General features: G+C 47.2%; 1 protein-coding gene across 4 annotated transcripts in view; it reads left to right on the top strand.

Moving 5' to 3' along the window:
- The window catches only part of LIMS1 (LIM zinc finger domain containing 1), a 61,505-nt gene that overhangs the window by 28,483 nt on the left and 16,069 nt on the right, over positions 1–16,953 (top strand). For 2 of the 4 annotated variants that reach the window (XM_084306131.1, XM_084306130.1), the window contains exons 1-2: positions 12,610–12,883; positions 15,086–15,245. In XM_084306131.1, the coding sequence (XP_084162257.1) occupies positions 12,702–12,883; positions 15,086–15,245 (342 nt within the window). In that variant the 5' untranslated portion in view covers positions 12,610–12,701. Of the gene's footprint in view, positions 1–12,609; positions 12,884–15,085; positions 15,246–16,953 lie in introns of those variants that run through there. The other 2 variants (XM_084306133.1, XM_084306132.1) reach the window with 1 other exon arrangement.

Here is a 16,953-nt window from a genome sequence, read left to right as displayed (position 1 = left end):
TAGGAGTAAGGTTCTTTGAAACCTTCCCAGTCAAATGAAGACTTTCTCATTACTAACCGAGATGAGGCACGCAGCTTGCAAATCTCTGCTAGCCGCCTTCCTGTCTCACAGGAAACCTTCAACATTTTCATTCCTGCTTTGCAAGCGACACAGGACGCTCCATCACTGCAAAATGTGACAAAGAGCTGTCGGCTACCTTCTGGTAGCCAGGAGTAGGGGAGAAAAAGAAAAAAAAAAAAAAGTGATTGGATTGTCTGACTAGCACAGTGTTGCTGTGTTGCCAAAAGAGTGTTTTAGTGCTGATTTCTGAAGTTTCCTTGCCGCACAATTTTTTTTGCTGGATTAATCTCTGGAGTTTGCTGGCATGCTTGAGTAGCTCCGCACTTTTATAGCACTAATGAGCTCCTTTGTGTGCTAAATTACAGTGGGGAAGACTTTCTAGCCCATTACAGCCCGGTGGATTTTCTTTTTTGGCTACTTCCAGACGGCTCTGGAAGGGCTGCGGTGTTCGCACAGCGCACGCCGGAGTCGCTCCTGTCCGGGTGGGAGCACAGCAGAGCCCCTTGGGGCACCCGGTGAGCTTGTGGCGGCCATCCCCGAGGTGTGATAAAGTGATCAAGGAAACGTGGTGCCCTGCAGGAGGGTGTGTACCTATGAGGAACAGGAAGCCGAGCGGCTGCCTGCCTGCCTGCCTGCCTGCCTGCGGAGGTTTCACGGCTCCGGCGGGCGCAGGTGTGCAGGCGCCGAGCCGCTTCTCTCCGGGCATCTTGGCAGCCACATCTGGAAGGAGGGGGGGAAATCCAAGCCGAAGCCAACCCCCCAACCCTTACCAAAAGGAAAAAAAAAAAAAAAAAAAAGCAACAAACTTCCAGGTAGAGGAATATGACGGCCTTGCAGCTGAAAGAGCTGTCACAGTCGGGTCTGTACAGGAGGAGACGGGATCGTCCGGATAGCGTGGGGCAGCCTGGCTGTCAGGAGGAGAAGCTGAGGTGAGTGCAGGGCCGGCTGGTGACGGTGTCGGGGCTTGCAGAGAGCGAAATGCCAGCGCTGCTCCGCACGTGTGCGGAGAAACAGCCCCGAAGCACTTGGGGAAAAGGCACAGGAGGGACGAGAGGGGACACGCGGGGTCCCGGTGGTGGTGTGCCTCCTCTCCGGGCAGCAGCGGTGTGGCGTCGGCCGGCGGGAGGGAGCCAGGGGTTGTCACCTCACGGCCTGGCCCGGTGTGGTGTGAAGCCCATTTTGGCACCACGCCGGGGAGGACAGAGGGGTTGGGCAGCTCCCTGGGGTTTCGGGACGTCAGGCACCTTGGTTGTGGAGGTGAAGAAGGCCTGACCTCGGGGCAGGAAGGGCACCCGAAAATCGGAAAGCCGCTCGCTCGCTCGGTGGCTGGGCTTATCTCACGGGGCTGCCCGCCTCGCGAGCCGGCGCGGGGAATTTTCACAAAGCCTCTGCTCGGAGCAGAAAGGGTGAGGGGTTGTGAACAACGTGAGCAAGTGAAAATGCGAGGTTGAATTTCTTTTTAATTCCCCCCAACCCCTGCAAAAGCCGTCGGCTTCTACTTCAGGCTCCCCGGAACAGGATTCTTGTGTAAATGCTAACAAAAGCATCGTCGGAGAGGAAGCGCTTCCTATCCCCTAGTGCCTTTTCTTGGGGTTTATTTATAGATTATTTTTCGTTGTTGATACTCATGCATCACATTGGAAGGGTTTGTAACTTACATGGGTTTTGGCACTGCACTTTCATTACCCTCATAGCAGTTCCAGAAGGATGGGAGGTCAGATTTGGGGGATTTGCTGAGCACCTCCCTTTAAAAATATTGTGGCAAAACGTATTATGGTAGCCTGTTGAGGTTATTTGCCACAATATACCCGAAACATTGAGTCATTTCTAGTAATGTGGCACCTTGTGGCTCTGATACATGTCCTTGGCATCTATATAGAGTATTAATTCTGAGTTGATTGCTTAGATGGACTTTCACTAGCATTAATAGTATCATACTCGTATGATCATAGACTGAAGACTACTCACACTTGCTAGAGAAAGATGCGCAGAGACTCTTGACTATTTGTGCTTAGTTTCCTTTATGCAAAACTAGCTGTGAGGAAGACTCTAGTTACGGAAGCGAAAGCTGCTTTTTAAAGCTTACATATGAAAATAAGCCCTGGTGTCTCTCTTGCCTCCAGCCGCCTGCTGTGTGCGTGGCCAAGGTGGGAATGGAGCCCTGTGTGGGCAGGGGGAGGTTGCCTTGCACCGGTGGCGTAAATCTGGGTGTTTTGATCCTTTCCTGAGCTTCTTCCTGTTCAAGACAAATACGAGACAAGGATCAGTCTTACGAAATAAAATGCAAGCAGAGGAAATGCCAAATCGAGGCCTTTACAACCCAGATCTGGTGCTTGAGGTGCAGGAGGCGAGCAGAGCGTGGCTGGAGGATGCTGCCAGCACGGTGCCGCGGAGGAGAGGGCTCCTCTGGTACTGCTGGCGGCTCAGCGGGTGCGTGGTCGAACTGGACCTTGCTTCTTCCTAACCCGTTTTGTTATATTTCAGCCGGTGTTGCCAGGCAGCCTGGTTTTATGGTTTCTGCTGCATTCTCCGTGACAAAAGGATGAGGCGTTGTAAATACAAAATAATGACAGAACAACAGGGCAAGGAGCAAACGGAGTGAAGAGGAAAAATCCTTTAATTTTCTAAAACTGGAAACATCTGGCTTTTTTCACGTCTGCCCCCAGCCCAGTGACACTTAAATGCCTGTCCTTAGCACATACTTTCTGAGTATCTAGAGTCTGCAAGAAAGACAGGAGGTTTCTTTCATCTCTGCTGAATACAGCTTGCCATCCTCCCTGGCTTTGCCTGCCCTCCTGTAGTTTTTCTCCCCAGCTTCTTGTTTAGCTTCTTTTTTTTTTTTTTTTTTTTTTTTTTACGTCCAAATGTGCTAGGTAACATCAGCCCCCTGAGGAGCAGTTTACCCTAAGTTACTTTCCCGGTTAAACTATCCCAAACTATCCTGTTTTTCTGATCTTGGGTCAAAATGTGCTTGAGTTGCTCATCTTCTTAGGGCATCCTCTGAGAATTTCTGTATTAAAAAAATAATAGTTAAAATCACCGTCTGCTGAAGCCATACATGATGTCTGCAGCCTCTCCATGCTGCAAATACGGCTGTAATTGCAGCTCTGGATCCTTTGAGGTATAAAACTAATGTCTTATGTTGACATAACTTCGTGATAGGTCGTGTGCTGTGGGATTCGGAGCTCCGTAACGGGAAGCCAATCTTCAGCTTCTGCATCTGTGGCCATTGGTGTCGCTTCAGCCAAAGGTTTGACCCCCGTCGTTGTCTTTCAGGTCTGCTACTCGGTTTATGATGAGTCAGTCTCTAAGCACGTTTCCCTCGGTGTTTTCCAGGAAGGAGCACAGCAATACAGTTTGGCTCTTGCTGTTAGGTTTCCTAATTTGTCAGATTGCAGCGTAGAGTAAGAGCTGATAAATGCATTCTTACACCTCACCGAGTCTCTCCAGCAGAGTCCTGCTTTAGCAAGTAGGTGCTGGGTCATCTTGAGAGGAACTCATCTCACACAGCTCTGGCAACATACAGGGCCTAATTCACAAGCAGCAGAGCTTGATTTAATGCATGGTTTCGCTCGTTCCCACTTAGTCACTGCCCCAGCTGCTTTGGCAGCGTGGTGACCCAGCAGCTGAGCTGTCCCACCAGCAGCGGTGAGGACACGAGGGGGCTGGGGAGCACCAGCACAGCCGATGGAGGAAACTGAGGCCACCCACAGCCATAAATAGCAAGCCCCACACTCATCACCCTCATAGAAAGCTTGTATGGAAGGAAATTGCCCTCTGAGGGCACGTCCCCTCCTCCTGGTAGCTTTACTGACTTTATAGGGAACTGGAGCCTGGCCACCTCATGTCGAAGCTGGTCTGACAGCTCACCCTTTCTTTGAATGTACACAGTGCAAGAAGGTGCTTGGTTTATGCCTCTGCTGGGGCAGGGATGCTCTCTTCCCTGCCTGATGGAGGCTTGAACTGTGGCTGTCCAGGATGTTCCCTGGGCACAGAGCTGGAAGAGCATTGAGCCCTGCCTGGAGCACAGGTGGCCCTCATCGATCTGCATGCCAGCTGAGAAATCATCTGCTTCATTACTGCTATTATTATTATTATTATTGTGTTTTCAGCACAGAGGGAAGGACTTGTTCTTTTCCAGCTATATTGATCCGGCGCAAGCATCGCTGATAAATCTTGTCTCGCCCTGTCTTTAGAAACGGGGTTTAAAAAAAAAAACACAACTAACTCTGTGCTGAGCTACTCTTTCTCGCTTTTCTCAGCGAACAGGATGCGAAGGAAATTGTAAGCATACATTTCTGATCAATCGTTAGGAGTCACTTAGCAGTGGCAGCATGCTCGCTGGTTTTGCACGTTCCCCTTCTTTTCTCATGCACTTTGTAAGAAATATGGTGATTCCTCTGAAAAATTGATAATATCGATTTCCAAGCTAATACAAGGCATTGGGAAAAGCAGGGGCAATTCTCTTTCTAATAACTACACTTAAAATTACTTTGATCAATGGGCAAGGTTCATGCGGTGGCTGTCAGTCACCCGGGCAGCTCACTGCTCCGTTCTCCTGTGCAGAAAGCTCCGTGGATGGTTTCTGCGTTGGCAGAAACCCTTTTGGCCCCTTTGGGCTGTGCTGCCGAAGCTGACGGGTACGTCTGCGTGGGTAGGTGCAGGCAGCCTTCTGCCGGGTCCATTCAGGCTCCCGCCTGCCTGCGCACACCGGCTCCGGGCTGGAAGGCATGTGGATGTGCCCCAAAATCTCAGGCACAAAGACTCCCTCGCAGATGAAAACAGGAGACATAAGCACATTCCTACAGCCCACTGAGCCTTGGGGGGATAGGCTCCGCGCAGCAAAGCTCGTAGGTGAGTATAAGAAGAAATACATGGAAAAAAAAAGAAACAAAAACAACAAAACAATGGCAGTGCGGTAGGGCTGAGCGCCTGCCTCAGCTTTTGAGATGCCACATTTTGGGAGTTGTGCGAGGCCATGGGTCTCCTCCAGTTTCGGGAACTAGAGACCTTGTTGGGCTTTCAGCCCCCTCAGGGCACTGGGGAAGGCAGAAGGAAAAGCTCTGTAACTGGAAGCCACCGCAGATTTGATTTCCACTGGCAGCATTTCTTAATAGCATCGCAAACAATAACATTTACTTAACCTCTGTCAGTAGGGGGATGTTCTGCTTCCTCGTGGTGCCCGTATCAGCAACTCCAGCAGGAATTATTCAATATATTGGTTAAAAAAAAAAATAAAAATAAAAAGATAGACCAACGTATTAAATCAGCAAGAGCTTGGAAATAAATGTTCAGCCACAAGAAAAGTACAGTTCATCATTGTTGTGGTTAGAAGCTCTGCTGGAGTAATAGAGTTGGGACCTCGAAATATTTGTTTGGATCAGACGCTTTGTAACTCCCAAATAAAAAAACACTTTGGCTCATCTGCTAGGTGCTCTAATTGAAGAGAGGATTTGTCCATGTAAATGCAGCATTGCGTTATTAACGTTATTAATTATAGCAACTCCCAGCCAGCAAAAATACACTTCATGCTTACATATTAATACTCCGATACTTGGAATTTGTGTTGCACCCTAGTTGGAGATACCCAAATGACTGGAGGCCTCGCTTTTCAATTGTGCCGCACTTTTCATTGCTTTAGGGGTTAAAATAGCTCACAATGAACACACCCTTTTTTTTTTTTTTCTTGCCTCCTCGCTCACCCCTTGTCTTTGAGATTGCATAATAGCTGCAGAGCAATTCGGTTTGACTTGCTCGCTCTGATTATCACCTCCCGTGACTCCGAATGACCGGAGGTAGCTGCCTGCATGACGGAAAACCGAGCAATTACCGGTGTTCCTCTTACGCTTGCCTCCTTGCCATAAGCTGTGATTTCAATGAATCGGTTCGGCTTCGATGATTAGAGCAATTAGTATTTTGGTTGCTCTGGCAGCATCGGTTGGGTAAACAGAAGTTGTGGATTTATTTTTGCTTTTGACTTCACGTGTTTTGATAACATCTTATCAAAGGTGTTCTTTACAGAAAACGTGATGCGATCGCTCGTTATTCCTCCTTCTAATTAGGTTCTCCTTTGAGTGCAGTCTGTCGCGCTGGACTGAGTTTACGCATGGAAATACTTCTGCAGAGGAGAGAAAGCTAAATCCCACGTGAGTGCCACCACTCGCTAAAAATTGCCAACGTGCAGGCATCGGGGAGAACAAGTTCACAGGGTGCAGGAGCGGGTTGCCCTCCCGTTTCTCTCTTCCTGTGGTCTCGCAGCTGCTCCACAAAAATGCAGCGCTGGCAGGCACGGTGACCTCCGGAGACCCGCATGCCTCTTGCCTCTTGCTCTCTGGGCACGGGAGCAGCTCCAGCTTGCCAAGCACCTTGCCTCTGACAGGGGCAGACAGAGCAGGTGGGCCTTTTAGATGATTTTAGGTAGTTCTTGGTGGCATTTTGAAGTGATGGTTTCATATGTAACACTCCGTGCGCACTGCTTCTGGATGGCACATGTGCCAGAAGATTGTAAGGCATCCTGGGATGCATCTTGATATATCAACAGGATGAAACTTCATGATTTATCTGAGTAGAGCTTTTTTCCCAACAGGAGGGACTTGTTTTATGACTTCCGTGGCATTTCCCTGTAGCTTTTCTGCTTTTTCTGTCGGCTCTACTGGCCAGGATAGAGCTCAAGGAAAATTAAGTGAAAGCTATTAGCCATCAGCCTCACCAAAATAAAAAGTAGGTAACATGTTGGCACAAAGCCAGTGATACCTGGCAGCATTTGTCAGCTGTGCCTTTTTAAATAAAACATCCAAAAGATTCAAGTTCTTCCAGCAGGGAATGAATGGATGAAGATGAAAATGTTGTCTCTTCCAGCATGTTGGATCCATGCATGCCACGCTCTCCATAGGTCATAAAGCTCTTGATGCCAGGTTCGGTATACCTCTTGAACTCTGTTCCTATGCAGCTATTAGAAAAATGTTACCCACTCAGACTTATGACTCAAAACTGCCCTGGCTGGTCTAGTTCTTGTTCCGTATGGAAAGTTTGCATTGCAAGCTCTTTGTCTGGCTTGATATTTGGCTTTTCGTTACGTTGTTTTGTACATTCCTCCTCGCTCATCTCAAAGACTGAAGCACACACTGTATTTCTGTTACATTTTAGAAGCTGTTCCTTACATATTTTCTTCTTTTCCAGAAGTGCACGCCAGCACTGCAGCCTTGGGATAGCTCCAAGAGCGACCAGGCTGCGGGTAGTGAATTTTGCCTGAAGTGTACAAGCAGTTGCTTACTTCTAAGCTGCATTCCTTTCTTTAGCTAATCCTCACATCATACCCACACACTCAGTGTCATGTAACAAAAGGAGGGAGGTTTGGCAGGGCTCGAGCCCGTCTGATCCAAAGCAGAAAGCTCTGCCTTTGCTCACCCTTCCCTTCACTTCCAAATAACCTGGGTGATCCCCAGCTCTGCTCCCTCAGATAATCCCAGAAATATTCTGTTGTGAGCCTGAATTTTTCCATCTTTCCTCACAATCTTGCTTGTGGCATCACATGCACGTTTTGGATTCATTCACTCCTGCTTTACTCACTTAGGATTGGACAACTGCTGGGGTGAAAACTAAAAGAAAAAAAAAGCTTACCATAGGCTTTGGTTTGGGAGATGCTTGCCAAGTAATGCTTTTCGGTAACTGGTACTGAAATTCTTTCATGCTTCCTTCCTTGAAATGGCTGCTACAAGATGAAGATCCTCCCTTAGTATTACCCAAAATTTTATGACCATAATAATGGAGTCTAAAGGTGCTGTTATTCTGCATTAGCTTTATTTGTCAATATATGAGTCATGCTCGATTCATAGGAGTGCAAATCACTTCTGGTTATTCTCCTTCAGCTGCTGAATATTAGTGCTGGTGTTTAATTTTTGTTGTAATGACTGCAGATGGCTCAGCTGCCTTCCCTTCTGCTGTTTTTAAAGCCAGGTGATGCTGCAGTGAGCATGTGAAGAGAAAAAATGGGAAACCAAACCCCAGAATGACTCACGATTATGGTTTAATTTGTATATGAGAGAATTAAAAGAGCAGCAGCTGAAAAGATGTTTCCTTTACCACATGCTGCCTACTACCCCAAACAAATTGTTTAATTCGGGCCGTGAAAAACGTCATCGCTGTAAGCCCGAGACCAGAAAAACAAACTTAATGAAGGTGAAAAATGGCCAGAGAGGCTACGCTGCTGAAGGTGCAGGTTGGCAGCAGCACTGAAGAGGACTCGGGAGAGAGGTGAGGGCTGCCCCTTGGCAGCTTGGCTGAAGGTCAGTCCTCGGCACGGTGTCTCCAGTGGAGACGCTGCTATAATAAGAGCGTTGGCTAGAGCCAGAAAGCCTGCTGCTGACACTTATCTCAGCCCTATAAGGAGCTTCGTGGACATTCTGGACGTCTTTCCTGGTAGCCTGGGCGTTATGTTTAGTCAAGGTATTAATTATAGCTCCCGGGTGAACTGTTCAGGTCAGAGGGCTCGGCTTGTAACGTAACATCAGTTCCAGCTAGGGGAGGCTGATGCTTGCCTTCACATTCAGGAAAGCATTTCTGGTGAATTTCAGGGAGAGATGACATGAACTGAATACTGGAGGCAGCAAACGGGTATTCTGGAGAGAAGCACGGCAGTGCAGCATCTTCCTAGGGTTTCAAATGTCAGAAAATGCAAAAATCAACCTCATACACTTTTATGTGTTTGGGTTTTAGATTTGTTCCTGAAGCAATGGATGAGGAGCACACATACACGTAGCTGTAATTTGCTTGCAATTGCCTGACCACAATCTGTTCTCACTGTGAAGTTCACTGTGGTGTATCCAAACAGAAAGAGGCCTTTGAGCTTGGTGGGCCTGATTTTGTCTCATTATTCTCGAAAAGATTTGTTTCCTAGAGGGAGTCTCTTCGAGACGTTGGATATGCAGTCCCTAGCACTGAGTAGCTGACCTTTTTTATTGGTCTTAAATTAGGCACGGGGATAGAAATGATGTTAAATGAAATGCATTAGTGTAATTACATCTTTAAAGGCTTTAAAATGGATTGAGTTGGAAGAGTCTGAGCACAGTACATTTAGCATGGGGAGGTACACATACGGCTAACAGCACAGGGAGAGGTGTTTAAAGAACAACTGAGGGGATGCCGTATCTCACGTAACACAGGTTTGCTAGAGCACTGGTGAGCTTCTCCTGTGTGACATTTCTGTTTTGATTTTCATGTCTGTAGAGGCTGCAAAAATAGTAGTGGGGGAGGAAGAGATGGCCCTTTTAAAGAGGATCAAGTATCTGTACACACAAGAAGTCATCCCTTGTTTGACGCAAAACACGGCTTCATTTGGTAACGTTTGCAATTAACAGGAAGAAAATACAATATATTTTTTTCAATATTGTGGACACCTGAGGAGTCCCAGAGCTAACTATCACACTGCCTTTCTGTGAATCCTGCTAGAGACTGCTTTTTCACCGTGCTCCCATGACCAATGAAAGCTGTTGTGTGGGAAGGTGCTGCGTACCTGTTTATTGCAGTCGTATTCATTTCCTTATGAAGTGATGGAATGTGAACCCTCTCTGCTTGCAGAGACCAAAGCATTTTTTGGACATGTTTATACTAGAATACGTTTCTATTGAAGTATCTGAAACAGCCAGAGTTGTCTTTTTGTTTGCCCTGCTTAAACTCCCACCGCAGAAGCTTAATCATATTTCTTGTGGCTAAAGGTAAAGGATGAAACTTTTAGGAGCACTCGGAATTCACCTGGTTTTTATTGCAGTGGTTTCGAGATGGTTTTCCATCCTTTTCAGCAGAATCAGGGTAGTGCTGAGCACACACGAAAATCCCACCTACAGCGTACATCTTTATTACGGAAGAGATTTATACCTTCTTTCCAGTTGCCTTAAGAGACCCGTTTAACGTAGAAAGAATTTTATTGCTTAAGAGACGAGCGATTGCAGGAACCAGAACCCAAGAGTGTTTCCAATTCCAGTGGAAAAAAAAAAAAGACACGAAAAACCAATTAGCACTTCAAAAGGTTGGTGCAGAACTCGGCGCAAGGCGCTCCAGGGTCACGCCTGTTTCGCAGCAAAGCTCCCACTCTGCTTGTTCTGCGTTTTGCGTGCGAGGATCGCTGCGTGCCATCCGTGTTCAATAGGGGGAACTTGAAATCATCCCTACCTCTGTGGGAAGGGGAGGGCTGCACCGTGACTGTTGGTGAATCGCCCGCACATCCCGATGGAGTGCGTGGCCTCCGAAAGCGGCGGTGATGCAGCAGGTTTGCACGGGGCGGGCAGCGTTATTTCGGGGGCATGAGGGCAGGCTGCCAAGCGGCAGCTGCCTTTGCCAAGCACCTTGTTTGGAGCCCTGACCGCTCGGCGCATCTATTTGGGGAACGAAGCAAGGCTCACCAGCCACCGAGCCGTCTCGGTAAGAGTCCCTGTGGGCTGCCACCAGCGTGGGCTTTCCTGGAGGGAGACAGGAGGCAGTTTTCCCTCCGAGACAATAAAGCAGCACATTTCACATTTGTTTTGCTGCTGTTTTTCACAACAGCAGCGGGACGCTTCCCTTCCTCTCCCTGCTGCTTCCTTTGTCACCTCACCTTTGGCTGCTGAGCAGATCCCCGTGTGCCAGGAGGAGCCACTCTGTCGTCTTCCTTCCTGCCTACCTTTTCTCCCCTGCTGCACCGTGGGGAAACTTACAAACTCCTAGTGAAAATACAAAGCGTTTTTAACAGCCCGGTTCAGATCTTGGCAGCAAGTCTCCAGCAAAATGACAAAAAGGAGAGAAAGATGGCCAGCTGCTCTGCATTTGTGGATTGCCAGACCATCCCCGTAGAAGATGTGTTTAGTTTCAGTAGCAGGAAGGCCCTTTTTAAACTCCTGGCACGCTCCTTTCTTCCCTAATGGGAAACGAGTCGGGAATAACTCTGCTGGCAGCAGTGGCCAGAGGCCTGGAGAACAAGGCTGCTTCTGCTTACTGCATGTATGGAGTTGCCGTGCCTCGCAGGGCTGCCCCTTGGACAAAGCTGGGGCAATGAAATCAGGCTTTTTGGATGGACATCTTCTTGCTCCACCTGGAGCAAACAAAAACAGGGCTTGAGCTCAGGGCCACGCCGCCTCAGCCCCACCGGCCACCATGTCCTGTGGCATGTGGGGGGCTACCAAGAGGAGTGAAGCAGAAGACACCTGACCAAACCCATTCCCAACATCTGGCCTGTTTGCTTTTCAGCAGAATTGTGGTGTTGTGGTGGCCAGGTGATGGGAAGACAGTGAGGTGTGAGCCCTGAGGGGTCTCGGCCTTGCCCTCTGCTGGGCGCTAGCTCGGCCACCTCAGCCAGTGCTGAGAGGTGTGGTGCAAAGTAGTCATGACATAAACCCTCTGCTAGAGGCTTAAGGATTATTTTTATTTAGGTGCTGAAGGCATATGAACACGTAGTAGCCTTGACTGGGATTTCTGTCATGTCCTTTGTCATCTGTTTCTCATTTCTCTGCGTGTTCCCTCTAGTCTTCTTCCTGTCCTCCTCCGCTTTCCCTGCTCCCTCTCAGGCCGGCAAGTTCCTTGGCTGCCAAGACGCCGTGTGTCACCAGCACAAAGTGCATGTGGCTTTGCTGCCTCACCGATTGCTAACGAGGCTGAGTCAGTTCCATGCAAGAGACCGCTTTCCAAAACCCCTTTTTGTTTTGGCTTGGTGTTACACATTCCTGGAAGCTGCCTGCCCCAAGCATTTCGGGAGTGCAGGCCCGTGGCTGCCGGTGCCTCCCCTAGTAAGCAGCACACCATAGGTTTGTAACCATAAAATAACTGCCACATCAGTAGGGCATTCTGTGGTTAAGGAATGATAAATTTTCATTATTTCTCCTTTTTTCCCTGTCTTGCTCTCTGTGTTCCCTAATACCCACTATAAAGTACTTTTGGTGTTCAACCCTGTGGAGCGTTCTTGCACTGGGTAATTGCTCTGAACACAGCACTGAAAACCAAGCTCCATTTTAACTCCTTCATCAGCTGCCCATTATAACATAGTTGGCAGTTCAGCTAATGGCCTGCGAGGCAAAACAGAAAACAAACTGTCCCCCTGTATCTACGCCTTCTCCGAAGTGCTGATAAGAAGGGAGATGCCTAGAGATATATTCGGCACATACGACTTAGAAGATGGAAGAGGAGCATTAAAGGCCATTTTTACAGTGTAATTACTGTGCCGTGGTGTTAAAACAATATTTACCTAATGACAGCAGTCTCCTCCTGTTGCTTTACCTTGCTGTTTTGCCCATGATAAAGTGTTGTTGGAATCCACCCCTCAGCAGCCAGGAGCTGCGGACACCGGGGAACATGTTCGCTCACATAGGTTGCTCATAAAACAGCTCTCCCAGGCCCGAAAAGATTTCTTCTATCATCAGCCGGCAGCGAAGCCCCTTTCCAGCATCCGGGCTGCATGACAGCCTGGCGCTGGAATGTGCTTCTCCACAGCCCAGCTTTTAACTTGAAGCTCTGGCAGGGCTCTGGGTAGGTCTGGCTCAGTGACACGGAGCTGTGAAAGTCAATCGCTTCGTCTGGGAACCAGGGGAAGCCCAGCATATTCTTTAGCCGCCTTTGCCTTCAGCTCCTTTGCAGTCTAAGCACAGAATATACACGCCCGTGACAGCAATTAGAGAGACATGGACTTCCAGCGCAGAGCTTACCCCTACGCGATCCCGGAGGACGAGGAGATCGCCCACGAGGTCGCTCGCGATGGCCACAACCCTGCGGGAAACGAAGGCGAGAAACCAGTGTCAAAACTGCAGCGTAGGCACAGTGACATAAAGCTCTACAAAGAGTTTTGTGACTTTTATGCAAGATTGTAAGTTGGCTCTGTCCGCCTGTGGGGTGTGACCGCGGTGATGCCGTTGGCGTAGGGTACCCAGGGCTTTTACCCTCTGAGCTCTGGGCAGGCTGCGGGAGCCGTTCTCTGCCGCTGCTCTGTGTTTGGTACGGTGCCAGTTGTAATCACCGGCAAAAATTTGAGCTGTTGCTGTGAACTTAATCTGTAATTGCGTCAGAAATTTTTATCAGCAGTTGAAACAGGGTTGGCATTTGCCAAGTAGTCTCAGATTTTTAGGCTGTTGCTTATTTGGGGCAAACGTATAGCCCATCTATCTCACTACTATAGAACTGTCGCGTGCATCGGTGATTTCTCACAACATGTGTTTCAAATCAAAGCATACGAGTGCTTTTGCATATCGAGGAGGCAAACTTTGTGCTTTCATTAGCATTCAAAGTTTGTTTCATGTTTTTGCTTGCGTTTTGTCTCTGACAGCACTTAACATCAAGTAACTTTGCAGCATAACATCCTTGGTACTCAGGAACTGTTGGGGCGATGATGAAGGATCACAGTTTTTATTATGATTACCGCTCATTTAAATTAATAAAGAGTATGGATGAAGTGACTTTCTTCCCCCCCACTGAACTTAGTGTGGCTAACTTTATACTTAAGCACATTTTATAGTGTAATCACTGCACTTTTTCAGTGTGCTTGTCTCTTACGCATGAGATAGACCATTCCCCGGTCTGACCTCCTCTGTGAAATCTGCCCAGTCATTGTTTCACTGCGAGGACAGCGAATATTTTGATAGCAGTCACTGTTGGCCTCTTCTGCAGAGAGCTCCAGAGAGCGAGGAAAAAAAAAAAGCCAGCTAATAATAACTGGTCAGATGTGACCTTGTGTAGGGTTCCTCCGTGGTACAGCGTAAGAAATAGATAAAGCACGTTCCTTTTTGAGCCATGTGATAGGTGTACGTGGTGCTGTGCAAGGAATGGGTTTGATTCCTGTTGAAGCTGGTGGGAGCCAAGAGGTGTTAACCCTTGGGGGGCATCTTGCACAGGACCGAGTGCCCTGCACTTACAAATGCAACAGATTTCTGTATCAAAACGTGTGCCTGTGTGCACGTACATGTAAAATAATGTCTTAACAAGCTTCCACATAGATGTTCGAGGCAGTCTTTTCGTCAGCTGTGTTATGATTGCGTGAAACTAAACCATCACCCTGTGTTTGCTCTGCTATCATCTGCTATCAATCTGCTATCAGATGATATCAGGGCAGAGGGGTGATCCTGAAAGGCATAGCTTTGGGATTCCAGGCATAAGTAAGAAAATGCTTACAAAGGAAAAATTGAATGAGCCTTTTTCTAGTACTAGGGCCTTAATTAATTGTACCGCAGTTGTGCTGGCTGTTGCAGATACGGACATGATCCCAGTGAAGCTGCTAATTCCTCTGCTATTTTGCAGCTAGCACACTGTCATTTTATGCTCTTTGAGAAGCAGCCAAGGTTGCTATTTGAGTATTTTTTCCCTGGTGTTGACCTATGCCTGGGTCACGATGGAGCATCCCAGCACTGCAGCCAAGAGCATTCCCACCTTCCACCTTGTCCCTGGCCTGATGCTGGGGTGCTGTGAGCTGCTCTAACTCAGAAGAGCCGTAACAAACCAACCCCAAATCCCTTGACTTTAAACCAAATTTTTAAAACGACTTCAAGCAAGCAAGGATGATGTCAGGAAAAACTGTTTGCTCTGGTTTTCAGTAATCTGCCAGACTAAACACCTTCTGATCTTCCATATTGCTTGCTTAGAGCTTTTGAAGCACTGTTGTTGTATGTACTTTAGAACTATGAATTATTATAGAATTGTCATTTATATTTTCCAATGTGATGCCAGTCTTCAGTTGTTCTTAACATTTGCCCGTGCTTTCTGTTATTCTAATGTATTTTATCATTTTTTATAATACTTTGAATTACCTGCCTTTTCGTGTTGTAAAAAGCCAGTAAATGTATCTGTAACACTGCTCCTGTGTTTTTTTTTTTGTTTTTTTTTTTAATTAATTGTTATTAGAATGTATTGTAAGGTTTTTGTTTTTAAAGAGTTTAGGGACAGGTGGAAGTGGCAGTTCTACTGCTAAGGGAACACCACAAGACATTAAGTCCATGGAAAATCTTACTTTGAGTCACAGTCAGTGGTGTTGCCTTTTGGGGCTAATTTTCTTTCTGTTCCCTTTGTTTTTTTATGGCAGCAACATGGCGAATGCGCTCGCGAATGCCATCTGTGAGCGCTGTAGAGGCGGCTTTGCACCAGCAGAGAAAATCGTCAACAGCAATGGTGAGCTGTACCACGAGCAGTGCTTTGTGTGTGCCCAGTGCTTCCAGCAGTTCCCCGAAGGGCTCTTCTACGAGGTAAGCCGGGAGAAGTAACTCCGGGCAGATCAGTAGCTTAGGAAGTGCTGTGAAAGAAATTGGGAGAGAGGGAGAAAAAGTAGAGGGAGAAAAAAGGAGAAATGTTTTTGTGCCCATTTGGAGGACATCACTGTGGATAACCTTATTTAAATGTGTAGCCTAACGGTATCACAGTTGAGAAAAGAACCACTGGAGATTTCCCTCCCACTGCATTTTTTTTTTCTTGAAATCTGTAAACACTATATATTGTATCAGAAACATAGGGGAAGCATCCTTCTTAGAGGAGAGCACTCATATAGAGGGAAATCCCAGCATCCTGCAGTCCTCAGGAGGTTTATTGCGGAGGGAGTGAGACCAGCACAGCATCTAATATTGCTGGTAGGGATGACCTGTAAGCCAGCGTGCTGAGGTCAAGGTGTGTTGACAGCCCAAACCAGATGGGGCCTAAGTCAGGTCAACCCTAGAATCAGGTAAACCTGGAGTTTAATGTGCCTTTGAGGGAACAAAAACACTCCCACTCAGCTTTCTTAGCCCCAGCTGGATTGTCCTTAAGCTCAAGGTGTGTTTTGGTATCAGAATTGTTTTCTCCTGTCTTCCCCTTCCATGGGGATTCAGAGGTGGCTCAGCTATTTCAAGTGCAAAATGGCTTTAGTGAAAGCTTTAGACTAGTTCATAAAACGTGAAGCGATCGGTGTAAGGAAGGGTAGATCATGGGAGACAGGGAATTACTACCTCAAGATTGTGAACAGGGAGCAGAAGCTCATGCAGACAAAGGCAGAGTTCTCAAAAGTATCAAATTTCTTCAGTTGCATCTGAAAATCCTATTCTAATCCACTTTCACACAGAGCGTGCCAGTGTGTCAAGAGCAAAACAGTTCATCTTCCACAGTAGTATTTTTATTTCTACAGAGCTGTGCTATATGGTGAGGAGGAGGCTGAGGGAGGAGTGTTGATTGGAAAAGAAAATGGCAAAAGGGATTCCTGCCTTTGCTTTCTCTCACCTTGCTTGAGGATCAAAAGATTTTTCAGCGGGGTAGGGATAGTGTTGCACAATTTGTGGCAGATGAGCCACTAGTGGTCCACAAAACATCAAAAGGTGAGCTGCAAAACGGTCGCAATTAAGAAAAGGCAACACAAACAAAACACCCCCTAGATACTTACGCATTGCATTATAATTGTTAATATACCCTGAGTTACTGCCTGCCCTGAGTGTTGAGACCTGAGGCAAATGTAAAGTGATAGAAATATTTTAGAACTAAAACGTTTGTTAATAAAAGTGTCTTAAAGGAATAAAATGTATTTTCTCTAAATAACGAGGGCTTTATTCATGAAACCTCTTTCAGAAAATGGGATGGTCCTGTTTGAGGTAACAGTTTGAGAAATACTGCTCCAGGAAGCCTGTATCTCCTAGAGGATGGAGGAGCACTGCAGTGGAAAGGAAGTCCTATCTTTGCACCTAGTCCAGGAATATTACAACCTCCCTGTTGCTCACGTGTTGCCATACCTGAGCCTCCTTGGCCAGGGAAAGCATCCTGATGGTGTTTAAATATGTTGGATGTGTGCATTTTGCCTCCTACTGCCACGTTCTTGAGAAACGTTACAGAGAAAGTGGAAAGTCTCAGTTAAGAAAAGCTACCATTTGCCACAGCCACTGTAGAGATAAGATGATGATTGGGATTAAGGGAATATCCAAAGACTTGTGTGTGGCT

This window comes from Netta rufina (genome assembly GCF_964035555.1).
Source record: "Netta rufina genome assembly, chromosome: 1".
Classification (NCBI taxonomy): Eukaryota; Metazoa; Chordata; class Aves; order Anseriformes; family Anatidae; genus Netta; species Netta rufina.
Note: the sequence above shows the minus strand (reverse complement) of the source record. Positions and strands in the feature narration are given on the sequence as shown.